The sequence below is a fragment of the Balaenoptera ricei genome, chromosome 9, assembly GCF_028023285.1.
Source record: "Balaenoptera ricei isolate mBalRic1 chromosome 9, mBalRic1.hap2, whole genome shotgun sequence".
NCBI classification, from domain to species: Eukaryota; Metazoa; Chordata; class Mammalia; order Artiodactyla; family Balaenopteridae; genus Balaenoptera; species Balaenoptera ricei.
In genome coordinates, this window is record NC_082647.1 from 44,660,181 (window position 1) to 44,686,554 (window position 26,374).

The window sequence follows — 26,374 nt, forward strand, 5'->3', positions numbered from 1 at the left end:
CATAATTCAAAAAGAGTCACGTACCATAATGTTCATTGCAGCTCTATTTACAATAGCCAGGACATGGAAGCAACCTAAGTGTCCATCGACAGATGAATGGATAAAGAAGATGTGGCACATATATACAATGGAATATTACTCAGCCATAAAAAGAAACGAAATTGAGTTATTTGTAGTGAGGTGGATGGACCTAGAGTCTGTCATACAGAGTGAAGTAAGTCAGAAAGAGAAAAACAAATACAGTATGCTAACACATATATATGGAATCTAAGGGGGAAAAAAAAGGCCATGAAGAACCTAGTGGCAAGACAGGAATAAAGACACAGACCTACTAGAGAATGGACTTGAGGATATGGGGAGGGGGAGGGGTGAGATGTGACAGGGTGAGAGAGTGTCATGGACATATATACACTCCCAAATGTAAAACAGATAGCTAGTGGGAAACAGCTGCATAGCACAGGGAGATCAGCTCAGTGCTCTGTGACCACCTAGAGGGGTGGGATAGGGAGAGTGGGAGGGAGGGAGGTGCAAGAGGGAGGAAATATGGGGATATATGTATATGTATAGCTGATTCACTTTGTTATAAAGCAGAAACTAACACGCCACTGTAAAGCAATTATACTCCAATAAAGATGTTAAAAAGAAAAAGTGAATAGGACTGTTAAAAAAAAAAGTTATGTTTAGTCTACACTGCAAAAAAAAAAAAATAGAAAACCAATGATGACAAGGAGTTTCTGACCACATCCCAGTTTTCAAAAAGTTATTATTCTTTTTAACTGCGGTAAAACAGAACATAAAATTTACCACCTTAGGTATTTTTAAGTGTACAGTTCAGTAGTGTTAAGTACATTCACATATTGTGAAAAAAAATTTCACACTTATAAAATTATGATCATAACAATTTTTTTAATTATTTAAGAATTTAAAGTCATCTAAAACAAATGTATGTCATTTTTAATTTTTTGTATTCCTTCCAAATCTTTGCACACTTATCTATTATAGATACATCTATTGGAGACTTACTATATAGTAATCTGCTCTTTCCAATTATTTAAAATGTTTTAGGGGCTTCCCTGGTGGCGCAGTGGTTAGGAGTCTGCCTGCCAATGCAGGGGACATGGGTTCGAGCCCTGGTGCAGGAGGATCCCACATGCCGCGGAGCAGCTAAGCCCCTGTGCCACAGCTGCTGAGCCTGTGCTCTAGATCCTGCACACTGCAACCAAGAGTGGCCCCTGCTCGCCGCAACTAGAGAAAGCCCGTGTGCATCAGCAAGGACCCAATGCAGCCAAAAATAAACAAATTAAATAAATTAATTAAAAAATAATAATAAAAAATAAAATAAAATGTTTTATATTATTCCAGTTTTTAAAATAATAAGAAATGATATATCAAATGATGGTACTATAATAAATCTAATCATTTTCCAACTATAGAAAGCTGATTTATAATTTCTTGCAAAGGTGATTAATACTGTAAATGAACAACTTGATGAATGTATTTTTTTTCCTTTGTGAACTATTTTCTTAGATAAACATCCAAGAATAGAATTATAGGGTGAAAACATGCAAACTCCATTTTTTTACTGCCATCCCATCCTTTTATTTTTTTAGCTTAAACTCTCACATTCATCCCCAAACATATGGTTACATTTTTCTGTGCTCCCTTTATCATCTGTTTATTCCATCTCCTTGGGAAAAGAAAGAACTTTTTCTTAGCTCTTAAGTGGTTATAAGGAAGACAAATGCAGCAACATCATCAAATCCCTGATACTTCCTTCTCAGTCTCAGCATATTGTTTTTTACTTGCCAATGCAAAGAGGAAAGTAGGCCTCTGAATGGTTTCATCACATATTCCTTTGTGTTATCAGCCAAAATCATGCTCATTTAAAAAGTCACAGACCAAAAAGCTCTTAGATTTTTGCGTGACTTAAAATGATTTTTATATATCAATAACACACAAATAAACAGAGTAGAAGGAAGTTTTAAGTACAGAAAAAGTAACAAATAGCAAACTCCAAACCACAGGATCTCTGTTTAAAATTATGCCTAATACAGCCTCTGTTTTGCAGAAGAGAAAAACCAGCCAAGTGCCTTTCTAAAACATTAATGGCTATCAGTCATTACATCACACATATGTCATCTGACACAATTAAACTTTTAGATTAGTAAACACTTTTCCCCTGTTACAACAGAGGGTTAGTGTTCAAGCAGAGAAAAAAAAAATCTTAGTACACATAAAAGCATCAAAACACAGCCAAACCATAGGGTAAGTCTAAATTTCCCCTATTTCAATTCAACCAACCAGTCCTGCTTTGACAAACAAATACACGTGAAAATTTTATAACATCAAAGAGAACTTATTTTCCAAAGCTTTTCTGCCAAATGCAATAAGCACTAGCATTTGATGGCAAAGAAACTGAACTTCAGTATCAGTTAAATTAACAAACTCACCTCTTCCTCTGATACCCAAGTTTCAGATGTAATACACATTTGGGGAACTCTCCAGAAGATTTTGTTACCTTCTGATAGGTGTATATACAATGAATATTGGATGATCATGAATATATACATATATACATCATAAATATGTACAAATATTTTGCACAAATCTGTTTTTTCTTCAACCTGACTGTAGTTTTGCTAAAGAAAACCTATGATGTCTATTTCCCACCTGGAAATAATTGAAGTAAAAATGCCACATGACATACTAAAACATGGACTTTGGAATAGATGGCTTAATAACTGTGTAACACTGAGCAGGTTGTTTAACCCTGCTGTAAGTCTCAAGTTCTTCATCCGTAAAATGGAAACAAGAATGCCACCCACAAGATGGCTGTATAAAATGATAAATAAATGAAATGTATCTCAGACTCAACAGATGCTCAATAAACATGAATTTCCCTTCTCTTCCCATACTTTTTTTCTTAGGTCCTCCAAAAATATATTCAGTTGGTTGACAAAGCAGGATTCCAATTATCCAAATGAGGAAATTTAGGTTTCTAACTGCTGAAAAAAAGAAATTACTTGACACGGTTACTTTCTTTCAACATTATGCCTCTAGAGCTAGAAGTAAAGGTGAAAGTTCTTTCAAAAAGTAAGAGTTTTTTTCCAAAATTCTAGAATAAATTATAGAAATTGTGGTGAGCAACTGGAAAATCCTCATTCACTGGAAACCAGATCCTTCCCACATAAGAATCACGAGATGCTTTTCCCAGAGTGCCAGTCCTAGTCCTCTCTTCTTGTCTCAGCTGTAGGATGATCTCAGTAAAGGGTGCTTGGTAGATGCCCCCAGTGAAGTGTGATGTGATGGTTAGTAGATACTATACAGGAAAGGCATGGTACTAAAAGTATAATGTGGTGCTGTGGTTTTGGGGTTCCTGTCCAATCAAAGATAAGGATATAAGAAATAACCTGCAGTTAAAAACAGGAGAAAAGTGGTTGGCTGAACCCTTTGTGCACCAAAACTCATAACTATTCATGGTGCATCTTGAAGCCAGTGACCCACAGAATGGAAATCTAAAAAAAGGCTGCCACCCACAACATGCCTAGAGACAGCTAATTGCAGGATGATATTCTTAAATGAGATAACCCTTGGCACTTCATTGTCAGTTAACCTAGATGCCTTTCCCAGAAAGAAGCCTTTGAGCTATTCAGAGGAGTTCATTGATGCCCACTGCATCCCTTTCTGTTCATCTTTGGGGAAACGTACAGGTGGTTTTGGGGTAGTGGTAATAAAACCAGTATGTCTTTGAATTCTACTCTGTATTTGAGCTCCCAATTGTCTTGTTCTACTCATTAAAAATTAGTTAGTATCCCAACAGGGCAAGAACCACCTACATTATTTGAGGGGCCCACGGCAAAATGAAAATATGGGGTCTCTTGTTCAAAAAGTATTAAGAATTTCACGACGGCTACCACAGAGCATTCAACCAAACACAGGGCTCTGTGACTGCATAGATCACACACCCATAACGCCCACCCTGGACAGGACTATGGTGGGGACCTACAAGGAGACTAGATAACAGATTCCATCCCCGAAACACCTGACCATAACTAAGCACATAGGCAAGTATTCAGGCAGTTTCACTAGCCTGAAAACAGCACAGATGCTCTGTTTGCTTTAAATAACTCTTGACAAATCTAATTATAAGAGAAATCATCTTTCAAATCCATAGATCATAACTGATTATGAATTAGTAAAATTTTAATAACAACAAAAATTTAGGTTTCAAAGTTAAAAGTATAGAAAACCTAAGTTCAAGGATTAGGAAAGGTTGAAAAAAATTATCTTTCAAAACATTTTGCTCATTTAGTATATGCTCATTTAGAATTAGGGTAAATTGTAAAAATGCCCACAGTTCTCGACTCCTTAAATAAAGAAGCAGAGTCTATTTCCCCAACCCTTTGATCTGGGTTGCTCAAAACCAATGGGGAATGAGAGACATGGCACAGGCAGAGCCTTGAAGAATACTTGTGCACCGGGACCTGTAGCCACCATGTAAACAAGCCCAGGCCAGCCTGCCACACAGGAGAGACATGTGGTACAATCACCCCATCTAATTGTGAGCCAAATGCCAATATGTAAGTAAGCACATCCTAGGCCATCCAGTCCCCAGCTGAGCAACCAGCTAACCAGAGACACATGAGTGAATTCAAACAAGAACAGTCAACCATGGCCCAGGTCAACAGAACTGCCCAGCTGATTCAGAGACTCATGAACAATAATGAACTGTTGTTTTAAACCACTAAGGTTTGGGGTAGTTTGCTATACAGTAAAATTGTTAAATGATACAAGTAGTATTTCAGCTCAGCAAGAGAAAAATGGATTATGCAGTAAGCAGGGGCTGAGACAACTAGCTCACCATTTTTGGCGAGGAGATGAGATTCTCACTAAATTGCAGAATACATTCCAGATGGATTAAAAAAAAGTATATATAAAGAATGATAGCATAAAAATGTTAAAATAAATTATAGATCGATAATACTCTTGGCGTGGGAAGACTTTCCTAGACAGAGAAACCTAAAGGAAAAAGATGAATAGACTTTATTATGTAAATACTTTATAAATTTTACTTGTCTAAAAAACATCATAAATAAAAATAAAAGGCAAATGACAAATTGGTAAAACTTCTTTTACATATGAAGAGAGATTGCATTCCTTACATACACAAAGTATTTTTTATGCATGACAAAAGTATGCTAAAAGATTGCCACTCTTAATATACACAAAATAAGAAAAAGCTGAACTACCTGATATACTATTGAACAAAAGGTTCTATATATGTAAATCACAAAAGAAGAAATATAAATGGCCAATTAACATTTTTTAAATGTTCAACCTCACTGGTAAGCAAAGAAAGAAAGATTGAAATAACAGTCAAATTATTTTTTCAGTTAAGAATTGTAAAGATCAAAACAATAATACCTACAAAATAGACATTTTTATATACTGCTGGAGTAACTATAATTTAGTACATTTTTGCTAAGCAATATGTATGTGTACGTGTGTGTGTGTGTGTGTGTGTGTGTGTGTGTGTGTGTGAGTGAGAAATATTTTTTGATTGAGCAATTTTCCTTCTAAGAATACATCCAGATGAAACAATCAGGGATTTTGGGAAGATGGTCACTTGACCTTACGATCCTGATGCGCCTTTCCTTTTGGTATCCTCTCTGGAACCAAACACCCAAGGCAGTTACCCTAGAGGAGTTTGGGGGTGCCCCTGAGGATACATGATCTTCATGATTCTTAGCTGAGATCTAGATTTGTGATGCCAACAGATAGCGAAGTTTCAGAAAGATGATGTATTATAACCTCTTTTTTCTGACCAATGAATAGCACCATTTTTGAGATGGCATAACTTATTAGTCAAATAAAGATGAAAAACTATCCTCAGAATTGTAGTTAACATTTGTTGAGAGATTATTGTGTTCCAAGCACTATTCTAAGCAATTTATGTCTTTACACATTTCAGTCCTCACAAAAACCCAATGAAGGAGGCACCATTCTACAGATGGGAAAACCGAGGTTTAGGAGGGTTTTGGCTTTCTTTTTGTTTAAGTAATTTGCCCAAGGTCACAGAGCCAGGGCTGGAATACAAGTAAGCTGTCTCTGGACACAGAGTTCTTGATCATTATACTAGGATAAGTCAGATACTCCACTTCAAACCCTAGAACATTTATTAGCATGCATTTAAAGGAAACAATGTTGGATGTCTTACCACAACCTTAGAAGCAGTGGCTTTCTCTAACAGGCTCTTGCTGGACCAGATTCAAAGGCACCTACATCCCAAGTCATTCAAAGATTGGAAACCCACTTCACTGGCCTCACCATGTAAACTAGTGGTACCCAGAGTTTCTGCTAAACACCAAGGGCACAGAAGCCATTCTGTCCTCCCACCCTGACCTTACCTACTCCTGTACCTGGTAAATTGACTTTTTGGTTCCTAAATAACAATAGCTATCATTACTGAGTGCAGAGCTAGTAAGCCAAACTTTGACCTCAGAACCTATGAACACACCATCACTAACTCTATTACACGAGTAAATATACCATACCAACTATTTCACATTACAGCCAACTCAGCAATGCTTAATCATTCGTATATGAAGGGACTTGGGCTTCACTTTCAGTTTGTCCTAAGGACTTTATTGGAATTCATAGCAGTTGCTGGACATGTAGCACCCATAAGACCCCCAAACTTCCTCAGTTCTACATTTCTACATCCTATCCTCACTGTTCAGAGGATACATTTTATGAAAGAAATTTTGTTTCCAAGAGAAAGAACCCAACAATTATGTAAATGGAAAATGAAGACAATCAAACTTTTCATGCTTCTGGACAGGTATTAATACTGAAAGATCTCAAATAATTCTCATTACACTTAGAATATGATGAAATTTAACCTCTGTATCTGCATTGAGATATTTCAACAGATGATTATTTCATATTTAACTTTGGCACATACATACTCACAAAAAAAGAATAGAAAAGATTTCTTTAGTCAAGAATTTTCAGCGATAAAACCTTCCTAGCTATGACAGTTTACCTGAGTCCTCCAACAATATTATTTAGGAAGCAAGAAGAGTTTCATTTTTTTAGTGGCTTTTGAGGATTTTAGAATAAATCATCCTAATGATTCATGAGCCTGAACTGAAGGAATTCTCTGCTGCTCTGTTCTTTGTAGGATTGCCCTTATCCAAGACATCCAGTTTCAAGAAATTATCTTAGTGGCAAGAAAGCATTCATTCCTAGAACAAATGTTTATTAAGCACCTATAACGCGACAAGAAGTGTATTGTGCTGAGAATATAGTAGTGAATAAGACAAAAGAAAAAAAAGGTCCCTGCCTTCAGAGAGTTTACACACTAGTTTTAGGAGGATACTGACTTCTGCTTCTATTTTCACATGAACCAATTATCACTACTTCATTATATGATGACAATATAGCATCTTCCTGATGCCTGGTGACAAATGGACAGGAAGTAAATTTATCAGTGCACAGCTCAGAATGCTTATCCAACTAAAACTAAAGTGGCACTAAGATCCACAGAAAAGAGAAAATTAAAAGCCCCTTGCACATGAGAAAACAAGGACTCCACACAGGTAGTAGAACTAATTTTAAACTGACACATTAGGAAAACACTTTACAAATCTAGTGATACTCATGCAATGGTGTTATGCCATGGAGAGTAAGAGCAGGCTCTAGCACAAATCATTATTTCATGATTGGCTAATCTGCCAAGTAAATCATCCAAGTAATCTGCCCCCTAGCCAGGCAAAGTATAAAGATAAGTTTACACTAAACCAAAGGTATGTGATAGTGAGGTATGTCATACACCTGTCTAGTCACAATAGAATTGTCTAAAAGGGATTTTTCTCAGTGTTAGACTCAGAATTAAAACTATTTTTAAGATTTATCTTTCAATAAACTGTGCTTTTCCATATTACAGAATGTCTATATTACAGAATACTATGCAGCCATTACAAATAGAGAAGTAGATCTACAGTGTGAAAAGAGCTCCAGTACATACTGTTGGAAGCAAAACAAAAAAGGAAGGCAGACTAATACATATAGTATGATACTATTTATGAATTTTTTAGCCTCACAAAACAACACTTTGTTTTTGAAGGCAAAGAGGTCTAGAAAGACACAAAAACATACAAAGTGATTATATTTCTGAGAAGATGATAAAGAACTAAGTTCGAGAATTTAGCATTTTGTATAATCTTAATATATATAATAAAACTGAGTAGTAAATTGCATTAAAACTAACTCAAATTTCTTATAGTATTCATATGTTTCTTTCAAAAGCTTGTTCATTCTCTTTTTTGATCTAAAAAGAATGGAGACTTAACACATAGATTCAAGCAAAACTCTATGGTTTTGATCATCTTGTCCATATTAAAAATCATGGAAAAACCCAACCTGGAGTTAAGCAGAAAAAAATAAACCCCAGAACTGAGAATGCATAAAAGACAAAGAAAGTCTTGCTATATAGAAAATATGGAAAGCATTAAATCAAGCATCCTCAACAAACCCCTTTAAAGACCCCTCTGCCATTGCGTCCACAAAAAGATACAGCACCATTAAAGATAAGATTCAGCATTTCTTCAGCCCCAGGTGCAGGTGTGGCAGGAAATCTAAGAATGAGATAGGTCATCAAAGAGATATGAAGAAGAAGGAGGAGGAAAAAAAGAAAGAAAATGAAAAACAAACCAAAACAAAAAATGTACCGAAGAGAGAAAAAAGAAGTCTGGAACAGAAAGAGCGTTAGTGCCTACTAACCTAAGAGTCACATAATTGCTCCAGCACAAAAGAAATTGGCAGTCTATATTTGTAGAACAATTTACCAAGCATTTCTACATCCATTATGGAATAGAATCTTTGTAACAACACAGTGAGTAGTTATTCCATTTTATAGAAAGAAACTGAAGTTCTGGGAAGGTAAAGGAATTGCCAAAAGCTGCATAGCTAATACGTGACAGAACTGGGGTCTTTGGACTTCAAGCCCAGTGTTCTTTCCAATACCCTACTATTGCTACAGACTGTCCCTCGAATTGCTACTAATTTTCAAATAACCATGAAAATTTCAAGAAGCAAATGTATTATCAACACATTTATTGATGTTTACATGGTAAGCTATTTTTCTTTCCTCTAGAAAAGCCAACTATAAAAAAAAATACCTGATTCGTTCTTTCAAAAACAACAGAATGTGGTAGAGAGCAGTGGACGGGAGGGGAGTTCTGTTAATAAAAGGCAACATGAGGGAGTCTTGTGTGATGGAGCTGCTTGGTGTCTTGAATGTGGTGGTGGATACACAAACCTGCATGTGTGATAGAACTATATAGAACTTAATACACCCACAAATGAGTATAAGTAAAATTGTGGAAATCTGAATAAAATCTATAGATTTTATCAATGTCAATACCCTGGTTGTGATATTATACTATAGTTTTACAAAATGCTACTGCTGGAAGAAAGTGGGTAAAGGATACATGAGATTTAGCTGTATTTTTGGTATAACTGCATGGGAATACACAACTATCTCAACAAAAAAATTCAATCAAAAAATCAACAGAATATTCATATCACCAACACTGATTTTGAAACAGATCAGTGATATTGTATAGAAATATGAGAAGACATAATGCAGTTATTCAAAGCTGACTTCCTTATAGTGGAACTGGCAGAGGCCTTACCCATGAAATTTGAATTCTAAAAATTATTATTTCAAGCCTGAGATGATAATTTTGAATGGTTTTTGAAGACATAATACCTTAAGAGTGAGACTCAGATCACCCTAGTCGTGCAAATGATAAACCACTGGTAGAAGGACGAATCAGGAAGAGGAAGAAAATAGTCTTTTTGATTTAGAACAAAGGGCTATTTAAGAATTCCATCTCATGACCAACAGGCACGTGAAAAGATGCTCAACGTCGCTAATTATTAGAGAAATGCAAATCAAAACTACAATGAGGCACCACCTCACAACGGTCAGAATGGCCATCATTAAAAAGTCTACATATAACAGATGCTGGAGAGGGTATGGAGAAAAGGGAACCCTCCTACACCATTGGTAGGAATGTAATTTGGTGTGGCCACTATGGAAAGCAGTATGGAGGTTCCTTAAAAACTAAAAATAGAGTTGCCATATGATCCAGCAAGCCCACTCCTAGGCATATATCCAGACAAAACTATAATTCAAAAAGATACATGCACCCCTACTATTCATAGCACTATTCACAATAGCCAAGACATGGAAACAACCTAAATGTCCAATGACAGATAAATAGATAAAGAAGATATGGTACATATATACAATGGAATACTACTCAGCTATTAAAAAGAATGAAATAATGTCATTACAGCAACATGGATGGACCTAGAGATTATCGTACTAAGTGAAGTAAGTCAGAAAGAGAAAGACAAATACCATATGATATCACTTATATGTGGAATATAAAATATGACATAAACGAACTTACCTATGAAAGAGACTCACAGACGTAGAGAACAGACTTGTGGTTGCCAAAGGGGTGGTGCAGGATGGATTGGGAGTTTGGCATTAGCAGATGCAAACTATTATATACAGAATGGATGAACAACAAGGTCCTACTCTATAGCACAGGGAACTATATTCAATATCCTGTGATAAACCATAACGGAAAAGAATATGAAAAAGAATGTATATATGTATAACTGAATCACTTTGCTGTACAGCAGAAATTTACACAACATTGTAAATCAACTACACTTCAATAAAATAAATTTTAAAAAAAGAATTCCATCTCAAAACATCAACTGACATAAAACTAGAAGTGTAATCCAATTGCTCTGTAAGACAATTTGAGAATTATGATGATAATTATGGGATGTACCAAGAATTGTCCAATAATAACACTAATCATAATAGCTACTATTTATCAAGCATATCCTATGTGCCTGGCATTAAGCTGGCTGCTTCACATAAATGATGGAAAATCCTCACAACAACCCTGGGGAGTAAAATATGGATGGAGCTAATCTAATTTACTCAAGGTCACATAATTAGAAAGTGAGAGCTTGACTTTAAATTCTGACTCTAAAGCTTGTGTGCTATTTGCTGCTCCATAATACATAGGAAAGAAATACCTTATCTCGATAGTCTGGTGCATGACTCTAGGGTGAGGGAAAAAATTATATCCAGTAGTATAAAACTATCACTGTTATTATACTAACCTGCTTGTAAGTTCCATCTAGCAAGGTGTCCAGGTGTTGGAGAGGAGCAGGTGTTTTATCTTTGAACCTTGTTAACAGCCGGCGTTGAATGGCCCGAAATTGTACAGCTCTTTCAGATAAGAGTTCTTCTAATTTTTCACCATTTGTCCGCAACTACAATGAAGAATTTCTTTAATTCAGGTTAAATGTGCACAACAAAACGTGTCTAAAGTAAGGATACTGGCAATGCCAATAAAAGCTTGAAAAGAGTAAAGAAGAAATTTAAGTGTGTTACAGAGTTAAGAGAATTAAAAGTGTGATATTTGATACATGAATACATAGATGATACAGTGAAATAGGTCAAATGGAAATTTAGTAAAAATGGCCCAGTTGTCATTGGGGTAAAGATAGATCATTCAATAAATGTTTGTGATAACTGATTAAATACATAAGGGAAAAAAGGAATAAGGATTTTTCCCCCAGTCTTTACAGCAAAATCAATTGCAGAGGAATCAAAAGTTTAAACACAACAAAGCATTAGAAAATTATATTTTTTAAAATAATCTTAGCATGAGACAGATCTTTGTAAGTCAAAAGTCACACATACGCAAACACACACACACCCCTGATAAATTACTAACTAAAAAAAATTTTTTTAATTCTACGTGGTTAAGAAAAAAAGTAGAGAAAAACATTATAAGTAAAGTGATAAGACAAACAGCAAACTGCAAAAAATAATAGCAATAACCACAGAGACAAAAAACCATGCTTATAATATCTAGAAAGCATCTACAAATTGATGTAAAAGGACCACAACCCAAACAAATGAGTAAGAAAAAGAGCAACAATCCAATAGAAAAGTGGGCAAAATTCACAGAAAAGTTAATACAAATAGCTCTCAAACATACAGCATTTGACCTGGCAATCCCACTTCCAGGAATTTATCCTAGGGGTGAGCTTGCAAAAAGTAATGTACACACAAGGATATTCATTATAGGATTTTTTCTGTTGCTATTATAGTAAGATAATGTTAATAATCAAAATACTCATCAATAGAGGAACAGGTTGAATAAATAAAGAGGACTTTGCAGGACCACCAGGTACTGATAAGCAATGCTAGCCAAAGATGCATTGAATGAAACAAAGCAAAAAAGAAATACAGAATATCATTCACGTTATTTTTTTTAATCTATATAGTAACATAGTTGTGACTGCATAGAATAGTTCTAGAAAGGTAACAAGAAACTGTACACCAAAAATTGCCTCCAAAGAGGAGATTGAATAGTGGGAGGATGAGAATCAGAATTGACTCTTTTCAGTGTAACTCTTCTCATAACTTTTGAATTTAATATTATTAAAATAAAGAAAGGTAGTCAAAGTCATAAGGAACAACTCCATGAAGCCAGATCATGTGAACTGCTAATTCAACTTAACAGTCATAACTAGTTCTGAAGTAAATACCATATTCAAAATGTTCAGAAATCAAACATATTATAGTTTACATTTCTGACATCAAACCAAATTTCCTTACCTTTTCAGTGCATGTATGGAGAACAGACACATGATTGGAAAAAAAACTTGGAATTCTATTAACTTCTTTTAACCCCAGTTTCAGAAGCATTAAGTAGCTAACTAAATCAAAGAATATTCTCTTGAAGGAAAAAAAAAAACCTTTCATTACCAAAAGTTAAGTGATATAACAACTAAATTTTTAAAAAAGAATGTTAGAGTTATCAATAATTCACCCTTTTAATTGTATGATTTCCTGCTATAATATTTTATTTCCTCAATTCATGAAACAAAAAATTTTTTAAATATTCTCAAAACTGAGACATCAGCCAGGTTATCATTCCTTTGAACGTGTAACAAAACAGCAGTGATTGAAATGTTTTCACGTCAGAATTTCAACATTTAACAAATATTTATTGATCTTAGTGCCACGCAGTGTTCTAGACTCTAGGAATTACAACAATGAATAAAACAGACAAAAATTCCTGTTTTCATGGAGCTTACACTAAGGGACACTTAGATTCCAAAAGCCACCTTGATTCAAAGTTTAAAGTCATATTAAAAAAAAAAAAGTGGAGCGGGGCCAGAGAGCAAAGGAAGTATAAGCATGCCCTTTCTAACTGTGTAACAAAAGTGCCTATAGTTCACCACATTCCCTAAGTCCCTCCCCAGAAAGGAAATGTCCCTGAGGTAGAAACTCCAGGGATTTACTAGCCAGCAAATAAGGGGGGGAGGAAGGAGGCGGACTGTATGTCAAACATAGTCAATTAGAATCTAATATTTTCGATTTTAAATATTACAAATAGGTAATTAGTATAGTCTTTCTGTGGACTGTCTTCCGTAAGTCACTGGACCCCAGTTTTGCACAGTGAAGCAGGAATTTCTTAAGATATATTCTAGAGAATTATAAAGGTTCTCAATACTTAGCGTACCTAAACATATTTCCCAAACTATTGATTTTGGTGCCACAGTTTGATCAAAGTATACTGTCCTATACAATATTATCAGCTTAGATGAGGGAAGACCCAAATAAATTCAATTTATTTGATAATGACGTGTTATCTGCAATTGGATGGTATGCACTGAAATTTTCCCTTTATGTTCACACTGTATTCAAAGAAGTCTTTATTTGTAGGTTAAAGTCAATGCTCTTAGAATGTTCAAGGGACTGAACATTAAGTAGAATGTTCATGTGAATGACAATTTACATGACCTATTCTCTCTCTCATCCTCTCTCTCACTAACACACACACACACGCGCATGCACACACACACATGCACCATAGTTTACAAATTGAAATGCAAAAACCTATTGATTCCTTAAAAAGTAGCCACTCTAGGGAACCAATGTTTCCTTAAATAAAGTGCAAACTTGTTCTGAAATTCCTCTTTGTAATTCCCTACAGGGTCTACTTATAGGCAAATAAGAAGAGCCTGGTGAATTTTTTTTTAACACATGGGACTTAAAACAATGACTTTCATTGTCCAATTTTTTTCACAAAACATGACTCCTGACTATTTCCAAATATCAAATCAATCTTCAAAGGATGAAGATTTGACACCCTCAAGATACTCAAGAGAATCTAACACAGGCTCTGAAGGTACTTCCAAAGAAGAAATGCAAACATATCCAGGCAACAAAGTCACTGTCAGATCTCATTAATTTAGACATTTAATCATTCAGCATTTACTAAGCACCCATTGTGCCAGATACTGGAGAATATTTTATGTGATTAACCCTCATTCAGATGCAGAAGTTCTGGTGTGCTTGTTAAAAATGAAAAGGAAAAATCACTTTACTTTATCATCACACCTCATTTATGGCCTGCTAGAATTAGTTAGCCAAATGGCTGCCAATAAGCTCAAATAGTTTTAACACTGGGTTATTGGGGTCAAAGGTTAAATCCCCATGTGGGAGAATTAAACCAGCTCTGTTCTGAGGCCAGACCACAGCTCCAGGCAGCCACTCTGTAAAAGTCTGCAATTGATCACAAACTGGGCAAGAGGGCAGGAACAGATTCACAACCCCACCATCCACATAAGAATAACAACTTGACGTACACTGCCTAATAGCATGTATACTAGAATCCTTACCTCTATAGCATCTTTCTTTCATATATTGAAAAATTATAGATGATACGGGTTATGATCATACACACCTCAAAATGATGATCGATCAACTCAAAATATTCTTGAAGGGGCATAGATCCAGAAAAAGAACATGCGAAATCTTTGATTCCCTGTTTTTCAAAATATTCCTGAAGGCGGATAATAAGCTCATTTGTTATGAGCCAAAGATCCTCAAATTGTTCACTCTGGATGCGATATCGTTCTAAGGAGAAAAAATAATTAAGGAAAAGGCTTATTAACACATAATTAGTAGCTGAAACTACATGAATTATCACTAACTCTGACATGAATACCAAAAGGACAAGGATTTCTTTTTTGGAATATAGATACAATTTCTACTGGCTTAATAAAAATAATTCTGGGGCTTCCCTGGTGGCGCAGTGGTTGAGAGTCTTCCTGCCAATGCAGGTGACACGGGTTCGAGCCCTGGTCTGGGAGGATCCCACATGCCACGGAGCAAATGGGCCCGTGAGCCACAATTACTGAGCCTGCGCGTCTGGAGCCTGTGCTCCGCAACAAGAGAGGCCACGACAGTGAGAGGCCCCCGCTTGCCGCAACTGGGGAAGGCCCTCGCACAGAAACAAAGATCCAACACAGCCATGGATGGATAAATAAATAAATAAAATAAAATAAAATAAAATAAAAATGTTTATAAAAAAAATAATAATTCTGCCTTATCGTGATTTTCTGCATCAACAACTTAACATTTTCAAAGCTCATTCCAAAGGTATGTGGTCACAGCAGCAAGCTGCACAGTCCTTTTAACTATGTATCTTATAATAGGTTTCAGTATGGTAAAAACACAAAATTTGGATCCTTCTAAAAAGAGCTTTACTCAAAAGGTAAAAAACAAACAAACATAACAAAAAAAGGTAAGAAAACAGCCATTGCAAAAGTACAATCTGGTATCATTAGTTTGTTTCAAAAAATTGATGTGAAATAAAATTTATTCTATAGAAAGCCCACATCCTGGACACAGTAGCCAGCTTAAATCCCTGTAATCATAATCAAAGTTTTCTATTTTTCTAATAGTTCTTTCATTTGAAGAGAGATTTTGCAATAAGACCCTTCCCCAATTATAAATCTTGGTTCCCTCCATTCCCTGACACATCAGCTCCAAGACAGCCAAAGTCTTGTCTACCTCCTACCCTGATGATGATGACAACAATGATGATGACAGCAGTGACAATAACCACATCTATGGTGAGAGCAACTATGATAAGAGCACCAGCTATGCATCAAGCACTATTAACTACAACAACCCATTTTTTATAAGAAGGAAAACCAGGCACAGAGAATTTCAGAGACTTGCCAAAGGTCACAAAGCAATTTAAATGTCAGACCTATAATTCATGATATATATCCTTCTTCCCCAATTGTCTAAACTCTACCTATTCTTCAGGATCTGGCTTCAGTCTCACCTACCCCAAGAAACCTTTATTTCTCTACCATCTGTAGAAGCCTTATATGTGCCAATCACTATCTAAAGCACTTCAAGTATTCAGTGAATACTCTCTTGTTTAAACCTCAACAGCCCAATAGGCTACTGGCTATATAACAATAGACCCATTTTACAGGAGAATAAATCTAGTGACAGAAGAGTTTAAATAATCTGCAAGGTCATCTAGCCAGTTAGTAACAGAGCAGGGATTGGAACTTTAGCAATTAATCCAAAGATTATCTATCAATTTTAAGCACCTCATAACATTGCATTTCTCTGAACTTATACAGAGAATTCTACAGTTTACTATGCACTTAATACATACAACCATGTACCCTTATTTAACTTTCCAGATGATTATATTCAGTCTCTGCAAAGAGACTGTACACTTTTTGAGATCAAAGTTACCTATTTTATTTAGTTCACCATTTATTGAACAACTATTATGTGCAATTTCATAAAGAAAGAAATGTTGGGGGTACAAAAATTAACTTAGTCTTTTTGCTTAAGGAGCTTAAGGTAATACGATACGTGCATGTGAAATATTTATTTATATTCCCCATGGTACGTTGACAAATTCTATAAATATATTACCTCTTTAAATTGGTTTTTAACTTCAATTTGTCATCCTCAGCCAGAATTCAAGAATATATCTGCTCTCATTCCCCTAGTCATACTCTTTTCACTTCTATAAGGAATAAAATACACTGAGTATGCCTGCCATGGTGCATTGCAAACACCCTGGTATTCTCTGCTGTCATATCATTCCCCTTGGAGCTTCCCGAGTCTTCCCCTCACTCCAGTCTTTTTGTTTTTTTTTTTAACATCTTTATTGGAGTATAATTGCTTTACAAAGGTGTGTTAGTTTCTGCTTTATAACAAAGTGAATCAGCTATACATATACATAAATCCCCATATCTCCTCCCTCTTCTGTCTCCCTCCCACCCTCCATATCCCACCTGTCTAGGTGGTCACAAAGCACCGAGCTGATCTCCCTGTGCTATGCTGCTGCCTCCCACTAGCTATCTATTTTACATTTGGCAGTACATATAAGTCCATGGCACTCTCTCACTTCGTCCCAGCTTGCCCTTCCCCCTCCCTGTGTCCTCAAGTCCATTCTCTACGTCTGCGTCTTTATTCTTGTCCTGTGCCTAGGTTCTTCAGAACCTTTTTTTTTTTTTTTTACAATCCATATATATGTGTTAGCATACAGTATTTGTTTTTCTCTTTCTGACTTACTTCACTCTGTATGACAGACTCTAGGTCCATCCACGTCACTACAAAGAACTCAATTTCGTTTCTTTTTATGGCTGAGTAATATTCCATTGTCTATATGTGCCACATCTTCTAAGTGTCAATGGACACTTAGGTTGCTTCCATGTCCTGGCTATTGTAAATAGAGCTGAAATGAACATTGTGGTACATGACTCTTTTTGAATTATGGTTTTCTCAGGGTATATGCCTAGTAGTGGGATTGCTGGGTTGTATGGTAATTCTATTTTTAATTTTTTAAGGAACCTCCATACTGTTCTCCATAGTGGCTGTATCAATTTACATTTCCACCAACAGTGCAGGAGGGCTCCCTTTTCTCCACACGCTCTCCAGCATTTATTGTTTCTAGATTTTTTGATGATGGCCATTCTGACCGGTGTGAGGTGATACCTCATTGTAGTTTTGATTTTCATTTCTCTAATGATTACTGATGTCTAGCATACTTTCATGTGTTTGTTGGCAATCTGTATACCTTCTTTGGAGAAATGTCTATTTAGGTCTTCTGCCCATATTTGGATTGGGTTGTTTGCTTTATCGATATTGAGCTGCTTGTAAATTTTGGAGATTAATCCTTTGTCAATTGCTTCACTTGCAAATATTTTCTCCCATCCTGAGGGTTGTCTTTTAGTCTTATTTATGGTTTCCTTTGCTGTGCAAAAGCTTTTAAGTTTCATTAGGTCCCATTTGTTTACTTTTGTTTTTATTTCCATGTCTCTAGGAGATGGGTCAAAAAGGATCTTGCTGTGATTTATGTCATAGAGTGTTCTGCCTATGATTTCTTCTAAGAGTTTTATAGTGTCTGGCCTTACATTTAGGTCTTTACTCCATTTTGAGTTTCTTTTTGTGTATGGTGTTAGGGAGTATTCCAACTTCATTCTTTTACATGTAGCTGTCCAGTTTTCCCAGCACCACTTATTGAAGAGGCTGTTTTTTCTCCATTGTATATTCTTGCCTCCTTTATCAAAAATAAGGTGACCATATGTGTGTGGATTGATCTTTGGGCTTTCTATCCTGTTCCATTGATCTATATTTCTGTTTTTATGCCAGTACCATACTGTCTTGATTACCGTAGCTTGGTGTATAGTCTGAAGTCAGGGAGCCTGATTCCTCCAGCTCCGTTTTTCTTTCTCAAGATTGCTTTGGCTATTCGGGGTCTTTTGTGTTTCCATACAAATTGTGAAAGTTTTTGTTCTAGTTCTGTGAAAAATGCCATTGGTAGTTTGATAGGGATTGCACTGAATCTGTAGATTGCTTTTGGTAGTAGAGTCATTTTCACAGTGTTGATTCTTCTAATCCAAGAACATGGTATATCTCTCCATCTGTTTGTATCATCTTTAATTTCATTCATCAATGTCTTATACTTTTCTGCATACAGGACTTCTGTCTCCTTAGGTAGGTTTATTCCTAGGTATTTTATTCTTTTTCTTGCAATGGTAAATAGGAGTGTTTCCTTAATTTCTCTTTCAGATTTTTCACCATTAGTGTATAGGAATGCAAGAGATTTCTGTGCATTAATTTTGTATCCTGCTACCTTACCAAATTCGTTGATTAGCTCTAGTAGCTTTCTGGTAGCATCCTTAGGATTCTGTATGTACGGTATCATGTCATCTGCAAACAGTGACAGCTTTACTTCTTCTTTTCTGATTTGGATTCCTTTTATTTCTTTTTCTTCTCAGATTGCTGTGGCTAAAACTTTCAAAACTATGTTGAATAACAGTGGTGAGAATAGGCAACCTTGTCTTGTTCCAGACCTTAGACGAAATGGTTTCAGTTTTTCACCACTGAGAATGATGTTGGCTGTGGGTTTGTCATATATGGCCTTTATTATATTGAGGTAAGTTCCCTCTATGCCTACTTTCTGGAGGGTTTTTATCATAAATGGGTGTTGAATTTTGTTGAAAGCTTTTTCTGCATCTATTGAGATGATCATATGGTTTTCCTCATTCAATTTGTTAATATCATGTATCACATTGATTGATTTGCGTATATTGAAGAATCCCTGCAACCCTGGGATAAACCCCACTTCATCATGGTGTATGATCCTTTTAATGTGCTGTTGGATTCTGTTTGCTAGTATTTTGTGGAGGATTTTTGCATCTATGTTCATCAGTGATACTGGCCTGTAGTTTTCTTTCTTTGTGACATCTTTGTCTGGTTTTGGTATCAGGGTGATGGTGGTGGCCTTGTAGAATGAGTTTGGGAGTGTTGCTCCCTCTGCTATATTTTGTAAGAGTTTGAGAAGGATATAGGTGTCAGCTCTTCTCTAAATGTTTGATAGAATTTGCCTGTGAAGCCATCTGGTCCTGGACTTTTGTTTGTTGGAAGATTTTTAATCACAGTCTCAATTTCAGTGCTTGTGATTGGTCTGTTTACATTTTCTATTTCTTCCTGGTTCAGTCTTGGGAGGTTGTGCTTTCCTAAGAATTGGTTCATTTACTTCAGGTTGTCCATTTTATTGGCATATAGTTGCTTTTAGTAATCTTTCATGATTCTTTGTATTTCTGCAGTATCAGTTGTTACTTCTCCTTTTTCATTTCTAATTTTATTGATTTGAGTCTTCTCCCTTATTTTCTTGATGAGTCTGGCTAATAGCTTATCATTTTGTTTATCTTCTCAAAGAAACAGCTTTTAGTTTTATTGATCTTTGCTATTGTTTCCTTCATTTCTCTTTCATTTATTTCTGATCTGATCTCTATGATTTCTTTCCTTCTGCTAACTTTAGGGTTTTTTTGTTCTTCTTTCTCTAATTGCTTTAGGTGTAAGGTTAGGTTGTTTATTTGAGATGTTTCTTGTTTCTTGAGGTAGGATTGTTTTGCTATAAACTTCCCTCTTAGAACTGCTGTTTCTGCAACCCATAGGTTTTGGGTTGTCGTGTTTTCATTGTCATTTCTTTCTAAGTATTTTCAGATTTCCTCTTTGGTTTCTTCAGTGATCTCTTGGTTATTAAGTAGCATATTGTTTAGCCTCCATGTGTTTGCATTTTTTACAGACTTTTTCCTGTAATTGATATCTAGTCTCATAGTGTTGTGGTTGGAAAAGATACTTGATACGATTTCAATTTTCTTGAATTTACCAAGGCTTGATTTGTGACCCAAGATATGATCTATCCTGGAGAATGTTCCATGAGCACTTGACAAGAAAGTGTATTCTGTTGTTTTGGGATGGAATGTCCTATAAATATCAATTAAGTCCATCTTGTTTAATGTATCATTTAAAGGTTGTGTTTCCTTATTTATTTTCATTTTGGATGATCTGTTCATTGGTGAAAGTGGGGTGTTAAAGTCCCCTACTATGATTGTGTTACTGTCGATTTCCCCTTTTATGGCTGTTAGCATTTGCCTTATGTATTGAGGTGCTCCTGTGTTGGGTGCATAAATATTTACAATTGTTATATCTTCTTCTTGGATTGATCCCTTGATCATTAGGTAGTGTCCTTCTTTGTCTCTTGTAATAGTCTTTATTTTAAAGTCTCTTTTGTCTGATATGAGAACTGCTACTCCAGCTTTCTTTTGATTTCCATTTGTATGGAATATCTTTTTCCATCCCCTCACTTTTAGTCTGTATGTGTCCCTAGATCTGAAGTGGGTCTCTTGTAGACAGCATATATATGGGTCTTGCTTTTGTATCCATTCAGCCAGTCTATGTCTTTTGGTTGGAGCATCTAATCCATTTACATTTAAGGTAATTATCGATATGTATGTTCCTATTACCATTTTCTTAATTATTTTGGGTTTGTTATTGTAGGTGTTTTCCTTCTCTTGTGTTTCCTGCCTAGAGAAGTTCCTTTAGCATTTGTTGTAAAGCTGGTTTGGTGGCGCTGAATTCCCTTAGCTTTTGCTTGTCTGTTAAGGTTTTAATTTCTCCGTCGAATCTGAATGAGATCCTTGCTAGGTAATCTTGGTTGTAGGTTTTTCCCTTCCATGACTTTAAATATGTCCTGCCACTCCCTTCTGGGTTGCAGAGTTTCTGCTGAAAGATCAGCTGTTAACCTTATGGGGATTCCCTTATATGTTACTTGTTGTTTTTCCCTTGCTGCTTTTAATATTTGTTCTTTGTATTTAATTTTTTATAGTTTGATTAGTATGTGTCTTGGCGTGTTTCTCCTTGGATTTATCCTGTATGGGACTCTCTGTGCTTCCTGGACTTGATTGACTAATTCCTTTCCCATATTATGGAAGTTTTCAACTATAATCTCTTCAAATATTTTCTCAGTCCCTTTCTTTTTCTCTTCTTCTTCTGGGAGCCCTATAAATCGAATCTTGGTGTGTTTCATGTTGTCTCATTGGTCTCTAAGACTGTGCTCAATTCTTTTCATTCTTTTTTCTTTATTCTGCTCTGCAGTTGTTACTTCCACTATTTTATCTTCCAGGTCACTTACCTGTTCTTCTGCTTCAGTTATTCTGCTATTGATTCCTTCTAGAGAATTTTTAATTTCATTTATTGTGTTGTTCAGCATTGTTTGCTGTTTAGTTTTTCTAGGTCCTTGTTAAATGTTTCTTGTATTTTCTCCATTCTATTTCCAAGATTTTGGATCATCTTTACTATCATTACTCTGAATTCTTTTTCAGGTAGACTGCCTATTTCCTCTTCATTTGTTTGGTCTGGTGGGTTTTTACCTTGCTCCTTCATCTGCTGTGTGTTTCTCTGTCTTCTCATTTTGCTTAACTTACTGTGTTTGGGGTCTCCTTTTCACAGGCTGCAGGTTCGTAATTCCCATTGTTTTTGGTGTCTGCTCCCAGTGTCTAAGGTTGAATCAGTGGGTATGTAGGCTTCCTGGTGGAGGGGACTAATGCCTGTGCTCTGGTGGATGAGGATGGATCTTGTCTTTCTGGTGGGCAGGACCACGTTGGGTGGTGTGTTTTGTGGTGTCTGTGACCTTATTATGATTTTAAGCAGCCTCTCTGCTAATGGATGGGGTTGTGTTCCTGTCTTGCTATTTGTTTGGCATAGGGTGTCCAGCACTGTAGCTTGCTGGTTGTTGCGTGGAGCTGGGTCTTAGTATTGAGATAGAGATCTCTGGGAGAGCTTTTGCCGTTTGATGTTACTTGGAGCCGGGGGGTCTCTGGTGGACCAATGTCCTGAGCTTGGCTCTCCCACCTCAGAGCCACCGGCCTGACACCCAGTCAGAACACCAAGATCCTGTCAGCCACAGGGCTTCAGTGTCTTTTTCATCCCCCCTCCTTTCAGCTTCCTTCTCTGCCCTCCCTCACTCCAGTCTTATTCTGAATGTTGGTTTCTGCCCATGGTGCTGATCAGATGTTTTCCTCATTTCTCCTCATCAAAGATAGTAGGACCAAGGTCAGATATAACAATTTTACCTTTCTTTGTAAATGTCACTGAAGGTTTAATCCTTTAGAAGAAGGATAAAGAGAGCACAATTATGGAGGGGTGTGAGTAGAGAGGTAGAAGGGAGAATGCTGATGACAAAGTATGCTAGTATTAGGATCCTCTAAATCTGGAGTTTTACCAAAGGTAAGCTTGGGGGTCCAACACAGTAAACCCAGACTGGTATTTATTCACTCTTTCATTCATTTATATAAGTCAGTGCAAGATGCTGGGGATAAAATCAGCAAGAATGGGAATAAAGCAAGAGCCTCTGCTCTCACGGAGCTCACCTTCGACCTGGGAAGATGGAGTGATGGGGGAAGAACAAATATGGCTTCCGCCATCACTGAGTCAGGGATACCCCATTAAGGTTGACTTTGCCACAAAAGTTCCAGGGCTTTCCTCCAGTGATATATAACTATTTTCAAGTATGTGACGGTCTATCACACAGCAGAAGGATTAGACAATAGCAAGGGAGCTGCAAAGGGCAGAAGGCACGATAGAATTATATAATAATTATAGATATTCACAGAGTCAGTTGCCTCAGGAAGTGTTTAAGGCTCTGAGCTCCTTGGTGTTTGGTGCTTTCTTTAAAATCTCCTTGGGAGATATAGAACTCAATGGGGAAGAAAGACAGGCCATCTCTGGAGGTACAGACCTGTCTGTCCCTCCATCCATCCTGGGACAGATATTTGGCAGCTCAGTGCTGCCTCCAGGTCCCAGCCATTTGTCCCTACTCCTAGGTAGATGGGTGGCTTCTGGCTCAGGGTTGGCTCCAGGACCTTGTCTTTCTCTGTGTCTGCCCATCTTGGGGCAGGTGTTTGCTCCAACCGAGAGCACCCATCCAGGCCCAGGCAGTGCCCTTGGCCTTCTAGAGGATGAAGCTGAGCTGATTCAGCTACATCTCCTTTTGTAGTTTTGTGAGCTCCTGAAACACTGGCTTCACATTCTGCCACACAGTCCTCACTGGATGTAGCAGATGTAGGTGATGAAGTTGCATGCTGCAGTGATGCAGGCCCAAGAGGATGGTGAGATGTAGTCCTGACTATTGGAGTGACAGAGCCAAATGTGATAGTAGCAGGTGTGGGCACATACGTTGGCACTTGCACACTTGACTGTGGCTGCCTGCAAAGCCACAGGCTGGGTGGTGAGCATGTTGTCCTCCAGAGTGGCCTGCACCAGCACCAGGAGATCCCACTTTGTGAAATCCAGGCAGGGGCCCACATCCTTATGGTACACCCTTCCCAGGAAGGAACAGGGCTTGTCCAGGGTGGGAAAGAACTCATGTCCACCTCCTTGTCATCCTAGTCCAGGGTGAGAGCATGTCCCACAGCGGGACACACAGCTGGGCAGATGGAGCTGCCAGTGCTCTGGGCCCTTGTGGGGTCCAGGCTTAGTGGGGCCAGGTGGAGCTCATGGTTGGGAGAGGCTGGTGTGGATATGATGACCGATGTCTTCAAGGCTGTCACTTCCACCTACGGCATGTCAGCCCATGCCTCCTTCAGCTGCTTTTCTGATCCCACCTACTTCATGTGGGCTTCTTACACCATCTTGTAGGCTTCCTCAGACAGGCTGGCCATCAGTAACTCCTCCAGCTCCTGTTCCAGGTGTTCCCACACCTCAAACAGCTGTTCATGGCCCTCATCTTTCAGCCTCAGCTCCTTCTGGGCAGTGTGAGCTCCTTCTTCAGGGCTCAAAGCCCCGCCCTTCTTGCAAATCTCCATGGAGATCCTGCAGGAATGCCTGTCAAGATCATTAGAGAAGAGCTACCTCCAGGGTTCATCATACTGAACAAGATCCTTTACTACTCCCAGATTCTGAGATCCTGAAAGTGAGACAACACACTGCCTCATTGCAGTCATTTCCTCTCATGTATACGTACCTTTTAATAAAATACTCAAAACGGTGCCTAAAATATATTAGGTGCTCAATAAATGCTATCCATTGTCATCGTTCTCACCATTATTTCCTCAGGGCTATTATAAACTAAAGAGCAGGGATTCCATAATAAACTTCATTAGACCCACATAGAACCTAACCCAGTAACTTTCAAATAGCAGATATGGAAAAAAAAGCGGCCTTAATAAAATGTGTTTTCCTTAGGATAGAATTTATTGTCATTTTAGATAGAGCTGTAAATTTTTACATAAATATTACGGCGCTGATATTTCAAAGGAAATTTAATTCATTTAGGTCCTAGAAGGATTTTGAATAGGCTTCCACATACAAGTAGAAAAACCTGGGGTATAGCCTAAATATACATAAAGAATAAAATTTCTTATATATAAAGTGAAATAGGACTTCCCTGGTAGTGCAGTGGTTAAGAATCTGCCTGCCAGTGCAGGGGACACGGGTTTGATCCCTGGTCCGGGAAGATCCCACATGCTGCAGAGCAACTAAGCCCATGAGCCACAACTACTGAGCCTGCGTTCTAGAGCCCGTGAGCCACAACTACTGAGCCCGTGTGCCACAACTACTGAGCCCGTGTGCCACAACTACTGAAGCCTGCACGCCTAGAGTCCATGTTCCGCAACAAGAGAAGCCACTGCCATGAGAAGCCCATGAACTGCAATGAAGAGTAGCCCCCTCTTGCTGCAACTAGAGAAAGTCTGTGTGCAGCAACGAAGACCCAATGCAGCCAAAAATTAAAAAATAAAATTTAAAAAAAAATGAAATAAAACTACAGAGGAAGTTATCCATTCAGCTACAATTTTTCAATACAAATGTGTCACAATTTACAAATCTTAAAAGAGATGCACATAAACAACTGGGATTATTATGACACATTTTTTAAAAGAACTATGTCATCTGGCCCAAGATGCGAAAAATATACATCTCAAGATACCTGAATGAAATGATGGAGCAAGCCATGGGGATATCTGTGGAAACAGCATTCCCAGCCAAGTGAACTGTGAGTGCAAAGGCCCTGAGGCAGAAATGTGCTTTTAGGAACACTGAGGAAGCTAGCATGGCTGAAGCTGAGTGAGCAGTTTTTATGCTGCACTATAACGAGATAATACACCGGTTTCTGTTAAATCACCTACGTAGGTACTGCAAGAAAACCTCATAATAAGGCATATTCTGGTATGTCCTGGCAAGTTTGTCCACCAAAAGTTAGTTTTATTAGTTAAGTTTTATTTAAAAGTTAAACATTTTATTAGAATTTATGACTGGGGGAAATATGGAGAGGATTCTCAGCCAAATACCAACCAGTACCCCAAGCTCAGCTGTCCACTGGCTGAGCTGATGCTGGGGAAAGACAAATCCAATTAACACCTATTCTAATGCCTCCGAGGAAGTGCTGGGTTTAGTCCCCATTCACAGCTTACACTGGGCATGGGTGTTTCATTAAGGAGAGCAGGGGATGTTGTGGGATAGCCAAGAAAGGCAGTGGTGCCCAAAACTCTTCCCCAGAGAGGGGAAGTGTTTATCTCTGCTACCTACAGCTGGAGCTCCTTCCTCACTCCTGGCAGACAACAAAATCCCTAATCCGACAAAATG

The 26,374-nt window shown here is 37.4% G+C and overlaps 1 protein-coding gene and 1 pseudogene across 9 annotated transcripts in view; both read right to left on the bottom strand.

Moving 5' to 3' along the window:
• BBS9 (Bardet-Biedl syndrome 9) overlaps positions 1 to 26,374 on the bottom strand; it is a 713,234-nt gene that overhangs the window by 449,892 nt on the left and 236,968 nt on the right. For all 9 annotated transcript variants that reach the window (XR_009504851.1, XR_009504850.1, XR_009504853.1 and 6 more), the window contains 2 exons: positions 14,865 to 15,037; positions 11,218 to 11,370 (listed from right to left, as the gene is read on the bottom strand). Coding sequence is in view for 3 of the 9 variants with exons in the window: in XM_059932716.1 (XP_059788699.1) it covers positions 11,218 to 11,370; positions 14,865 to 15,037 (326 nt within the window). In the remaining 6 variants the exon portion in view is untranslated. The remainder of the gene's footprint in view (positions 1 to 11,217; positions 11,371 to 14,864; positions 15,038 to 26,374) is intronic.
• Positions 23,745 to 24,597, bottom strand: LOC132372181 (guanine nucleotide exchange factor for Rab-3A-like; annotated as a pseudogene).